Source organism: Trachurus trachurus (genome assembly GCF_905171665.1).
Source record: "Trachurus trachurus genome assembly, chromosome: 1".
Lineage (NCBI taxonomy): Eukaryota > Metazoa > Chordata > Actinopteri > Carangiformes > Carangidae > Trachurus > Trachurus trachurus.
In genome coordinates, this window is record NC_139891.1 from 22,974,677 (window position 1) to 22,981,205 (window position 6,529).

The 6,529-nt window shown below is 42.2% G+C and overlaps 1 protein-coding gene across 1 annotated transcript; it reads right to left on the reverse strand.

Annotated features, from left to right (window-relative positions):
* Positions 1-2,697: 2,697 nt before the first annotated feature.
* gprin3b (GPRIN family member 3b) lies at positions 2,698-4,944 on the reverse strand (the record flags this gene model as incomplete). The annotated part of the gene is made up of 1 exon (XM_083973140.1): positions 2,698-4,944. The coding sequence occupies one exon, from the start codon at positions 4,942-4,944 to the stop codon at positions 2,698-2,700; it is 2,247 nt and encodes a 748-aa protein (XP_083829266.1).
* Between the last annotated feature and the right edge of the window lie 1,585 nt (positions 4,945-6,529).

Below are 6,529 nucleotides of genomic sequence, written 5' to 3' on the forward strand. Positions count from 1 at the left end.
TCGGTGTAAATTACATCAGATAGTAGTAAAAGAAAAGAATTACCCATGAGGAAGTTGAAGACATAAGTCTTGTTTTGTGTTATGTAATGAAATACATATGTGAGAAGCTGGAACCATCAAATGTTTGGCTGAACAATGACCCAAGTAATTCATTGATCTGCTTAAATAAATTGATTAGTTGGCTTATCATGGTTGATATAATTGTCTAAATCCAGTCAGATGCATGGAATGACTAAACAGTAACAGAAAGCTAATGTGTACATTTTCCAGCCTAGCTGAAAGCCCATACATACAGTATGGCCTTCACACTTGACTTTTGTTTAGTAGTTATTTTTCCTAAAGATGTGCAAGTGTTTATGATATCAGACAACTTTGGGTCGTGTAAGGGCTCAAAGTACCATACATACATAGTACCATAGTACCATACATACATACATACAGCACAGCGATGTAAGAAATGCAAAATTGGGTTTATAGTTATTGGGTTCATGTGTTTCATTGACTTTCTCTATCACTGAATGCGATGTTGGACATACAGATGTTTCCTGGGGATACAAGTAAAGGTTACTGATCAATCTGCCTATTATTCTCCTGATTATCTATTCAGTTTATATAAAAGTCAACATTCTGTTCATAACCACTTCCAAATGTTAATAGTGTGTCCAAAAAGTATCCTTAAATTGTTTATTTTTATTCAACCATGATGCAAACGAGAACCAATATGTGAAAGGCTGTCGGTAGAATTCATTCATTCATTTTTGCTTGAAAGTGAACAGCATGAAGAAACAACATTGGGATTTCATAATTACAGTAACTTTTATACCATGTGAATGGCGACCTAAAAATCCACAATAACTGAAAACGCTTGTATGATTGTTTACCAGCGTCGTTCTGCTTTTGAAATTCAGGGCCCATGGCATCTTAGAGAGTCATGGTATCCCCAACTATGCTCTCACACACATCAATATTTTTCATACAGCCTTGCTATCATGTCTGAATATGACAGGGTCTGTTTAGATTCCCTCGGGCCTAGGAGCTGCCCAGTTTTCTCGCTTCCTTCTTCAAAATGCTAAAATGAGATGTGGCTCTGGCGCTGTCTTATCCACACGGTGCACACCTTTATATACGACAATAAATCCTAGCAATGATACCTCACACTGTGTGTAGCCAAAATATCACGGACAATATAATAAACAACACAGAATTGTACGTTCATTGCTGATAAAACTGCCTGTTTCAAGCCCTGAAGTGGAAATAAGTAATATCCATCCTTCTCCCCTATGACTCCACACTTACTGTAAATGGCCTGTTCAAAACCTTTTTCTAACTCAGACTTACACAACAACAAAGCAACATCCCAGACCTGTATATCTTTCTCTTGGAAATATCCACAAGACCGAGTCTCTCCTGTCCTTTGCTGGCCTATAAAACCATTTCAGGAGAAATGCATTGATTTTTCTCTCTCTCTCTGGCTGACACAATCCTGTAATTGTACATGTAGGTCTTACGTTCACACAAAGCTAAGCAATGCCAAGGAAAAGTACGCGTTACTGATGAGGCCCCACCTGAAAACATCAAATGCATAGTTGTTCCTCTATCCGTCAAACAAAAAGAACTAGTTGGGAGCAAGATCTTTGCATTGGAACAAACTTTCAGATCAGAAACTGCCTCATTAAGGTTGATGATCCGTCTATAACCTACTGTACCTTTACTCTCAGCAGCAGTCTATCACTCCCTCACATCTCCTGTGGCCAGCCCTGATGTTGCCTGCTGCTTTCACATCCTCATGCACTCTCGGCTTCGACACCATCTCTCCTTGAGTTACTGCAGTGTTTGATCTGTCTTTATAACACAATGCTTTTGTTTTATTTTCCTTGTGTTTAATTTTCCTACAGCCCCAGAGCCATCAACCTTTTTGTCTAGAAATAAACACATTCACATTCACATTCTGGAAATGACCAAAGAAAAGTGATGCTTAAAAATCTGTCATTGCGCCAGAAATAAAGAATATTAAGCTCAGCTTTGTTTATTTTTTGTCATTTTTAATAAAAACCAAAGAAGAACAGAGATTAAACAGTGCATGTATGCATACGGTCCCCATTTTCTTTTTTCCTTTTTTTTTGTACAATGCAATCACTGACTAAAAATAAATGTGCAGGAAAAGAAAAATACAGCAATCTTATAAATATAGGGCCCTAAAACATCTCAAATACAGATACCAAATGCACCAAAATGTAATGAGATGTTGGTTGAATATATTTGCACAAATATTCTGACAGTAAGTAATATGCCCAGCCCATGATCAGTGCCATGTAACTGTGAAGGTCTGGACTTCATGTTAAGTCATACAACTGCCATTTCAACTAATATACATGCGTTTTACTATTATTATTGCCTTTGTTATTTAAAAACAGTTAGAAGTCTGCTCTCTTTTTTTCATAGTATCTATTTCTATAAAATAACTCTTGAGTTGCTCATCTTTATATTTCTATTTCCTACCTTCTTTGATCACAAACATCACAATAGTTTGACTCTTTATGCTACAACATTCCAGTATACGTACGTACTTACTTACAGGGATCGTCACCCCGCTAATGTTTCACTTGGCATTGCAGTCATGATGGGAGGAGGACAAACATTTTGACCTCTAGGAAAAAAAAGGGAGGAGTCCGACATTAGCCACCTCTGTGTGCTGTGCTACTCGAGGACGGAGGAGGGAGGGGGACGCACGCAGCAGTTGGGCCGTCTGACATTTTGCAGCATTGACCTGAAAATGTTCTGTTGCCTCCTTTTGTTCTTCGTGCCCTGTCCCGGCGAGTCCACACCGGTGATTGACTTTCGGATGGAGGTCTGGACAATCAGTTTCCTCTCTTGCTCCTTGATTTTGCACTGCAAGTGACTCTGAATGGCAAAACCAAGGGATTCTGGGTCCACCGACGCCCCGTAAACCTCCCAGGTCATCCCTTGTTCGTCCCACACGACATCGTGGACACTCTTTCCTTTCTCCTTCCCTGACTGGTCCTCCTCGTCTTTGTGTCTCTCCTGCTCCTTCTTCTGTTTGCCCGAACTTGCCTTGGCTTTGCCTTGAGCTTCCTTGCTCTTTTCTTTTGAACTCTCAGCTTTCTTTTTAGTTGGAGCTGACTTGGATGTGGTGTTTCCTACTGTTGTTGTCGGCAGGGCCTTTTCAGGCTTGGTTGTAGCGGCAGCCTGACACAGTGCAGCATTGTTACTGTCAGCAGATCCAGACTTGGAAGCACCGGCTGTCTCTGGGGGGGTTCCTGATTTGAGAGCGGGAGCTTCAGCAGAGGTTGTTTTTGCTGCAGATGTCTGAGCTGCAGTCTTGTGTTGGGAGTTACCTGTCTCCTTCTGCTCTTTGTTGTTGCTGTGTTCAATATTGATTTGATAAACTGGCTGGATGTTGCACAAAGCTGGCCCCGGGTCTTTGGGCTTTGCCCCTAGCCTAGCATCTTGCTGCTGGGATGAAGTGTTAAAAACCATGCCTGCGTTTTGGTTGTGACACATCTCCGCCTCAACTGTGAGTCTCTCTGACCTCGGATCAGTCGAGGTGGATAGAGAAGTCATGCTCATCTGATGGACGCACGCAGCCCCGTCCACCTGACAGACAACAGTCAGGCTGTGCGCCTCCTCCCTGGGGACTGCACCACCGCTCGGCCTGGCAGTCACAGCGAAGGGCAGCAGGCTCGGACTCGTGGCCACAGCCTTACTGGACGTGTTAGCCACCGCCTGAACCTCCATATCATGGCGCTGCTTGACTGGGGTGGAAGATAGGGATGAGGTCATAGTCGAAGCCTCTTTGTAGAGCTTGCAGTGCTGCTGCTGCTGCTGCTGCTGCTGCTGCTGCTGCTGCTGCTGCTGCTGCCCTTCGGTGACAGCTGTGTCAGTCTGGCTGGCTTCTTCAGCCACCTGTCCATATGCCGGCATGTTTTGCATGGCCTGGGGCCGAGTGGAGGAATCCTTCTGTGAAGACACTGGCTGATGTTTATCCAAGGAGACTTGTGGTTCCTTTGCTGTTTGTAAATCCTTCTGTGGGAAAGTTGAACTCGTATTCTGATTCATAAGCGTCGGAGTCTCTGCTTCTTTGCTGTTGGATGGAGGTGTAGCAGAGCTGAGGGGGGGTGTCGTTTCCATGTTTTTTTGAGGTTTGGGAGCCTCCTGCAGACTCACAGAGCTTTGTGAGGAACTTTGTATATGATCAGGTTCTTTAGATTTCTGTGCTGTGGCAGTGTCTTTATGTTGAGGAGCTGATATAATCCCTTTATTCTCTTGCTTGGGTGCAGATGCTGTTTGCCTTAATTCACAAGCACTGTTTAGATTTTTATTGCTTGGAGATTCATGTTTATTACTGTCCTCTGCTGCAGTGGCTTTGGCTGAGGATGTCAGCTTTCCACACTCCTCCTCTGCTGCACTTGGCCCTTTTATTCTGCAGTCATTGGTCTGCATGTCGACCTTTGACGCTGTAGCAGCAGACGACAAGCCGCCCTTACAGATTTCCTTTTCATCAGCCGGGCTTAACATTTTAATATTAGCGTTAGAATCCCTCCGGTCGTCCCCAGCCTCACCCACACCTTGGCCTGTTAGAGACAGGTCTGACATCTGTTGGTCTCCACCTGTCACAAGCTCAGATTCTGTCCCGTTTCCATTGGCTGGGACTGGTTTGTCTGACACGGTGCTGCTAACTGGTTCACCTCCCTTGGAGGGTGTTTTTTGGGTATGTGGGATGGTGTTAGCAGGAGCGCCAGTCACAGACACGTTATCCTGTTTGTGGTCTGGAGATGTGAGGGTGGGGTTTGGACAAACCTGAGAGAGTTTGAGGTTGGGCTCTTTAGTCCAGTTGGCATTAGTCTCCTTATTGCCCAGCGTGTCCACCGCAGCCAGCTGAGGCACCATCTGGACTGTCACTGTCCTTTTTGGGTTAGTTCCCATGCCGGATTCACAGTTTCAGTCTTTATAGTATATCGTCGTAATCCAGATCAAGATGAAAACAGAATATGCAACCAGCTGATTTGTGCAAATTCCTAAAAGAGGAAAACAGAAATAGATTTAGCTTATTTTAAATGATTGATCTCCACTTTTCATAATTTAAGCCAAAATAATCAGACCACCAGACACATTATACTCCCAGCTGAGGTGATCATTATGTAAGTTCAGTTGCATAGAGCGTTCTACATAGTTTCTTTGATTAGTTATTAACATGCATTTAAATAAACATTGCTGGAATAAAGGGCAAAGCACCAGAACAACGACCTGTCGACAATTGATATATATTATTCAAAGTCTCATTTCCAAAGTGATCATAAGATACAGTGTAAATAATAATGGGAATATGTTTAACAAGCTTGTGTGTGTGAATTTGCCTCTGATGAAAGGCTACAGAGAAAACATAACCTGACAATCAAAGCAGGATTCAAGTCAGAAGTCAGAACACATATTCGTATTTTGTAAACCTATATTAGAAAATGTAAATATATATTGTTGAATTGCTTGGTGCAGTTGAATAACAAATAAATAAATTGGTCAATCCCTAAAGAATAAGCAAAAAATGCTGTATCACACCAAAGAAAAGTTTATGAAGCAAAGAAAGCAAAGTACAGAGCTAAGACTTTGATATATGCAGTGCTTAAAGTGCTTACTTTTCCGTAAGCACTTTAATTTACAAAATGTGGATGTTCCCCCATTTAATGAAGTTAAATCTGACCAACCAGTCTTCTGCTGCTTATACGGAGCACCTCATCATCCAAATCTCATCTAAAGTCATTGTAAATGCCAGGAATAATGAGTGTTACAGTACAGAAAGAGATACCTGATGAATTCTCTTCTCTCATTGCTCGTCGTCAAGAGGCTGTAATGATGTGATTTTAGTGTCGTGTCAGCTGAGCTAACTGTTCTCTGATGGATGGCAAACTAAACCACATGAGACACTGTTAGAGTCTCGTCTAATGCAGTTGAAATATAGGTATCTCAATATTTTTATGTCAAGACAAACTAATATTATTTCCATTTCCTTTTTAAAAACAACTCCTGCAAAATTGCCAGGTGAGATGAAAGTGCACAATGAGAACAACCACAATCTTTTTGATTTAAAGTTATCTTTTCTTTGTCTCAAGAAAAACAGAGTAGCTTTGAAACTCAGCTAGATCTGTCTTTAGATCCTCTTTCATCCTGCGATCAATCTAGTCTAAAATCTAGGCAGTGACCTACAGTTTCACAAATCTCTTTATCCCAGGCCTGATGAATGACTCCATCTCAGTCTGTCTCCCTAAATGTGTTAAAGCATCTGGGCCAATTCGGCAAGTAATGTGCCAGCACTCAGCGAGCAGACGTCCGAAATATCTGATCTTTTGGAGTCAGACAAAATGAATTGCTCTGTGACCAAGACTTTTCATTACACAAAGAGGAAGCAGAGACACCAATGTGTAGTTTAGTGGTCCCTGGAGAGTTGGCCATGTCCATTTCAGTCACGGTATTGATGGTAATCCATTCTGCATAATGTGCAGCTCATCTCAGTGAA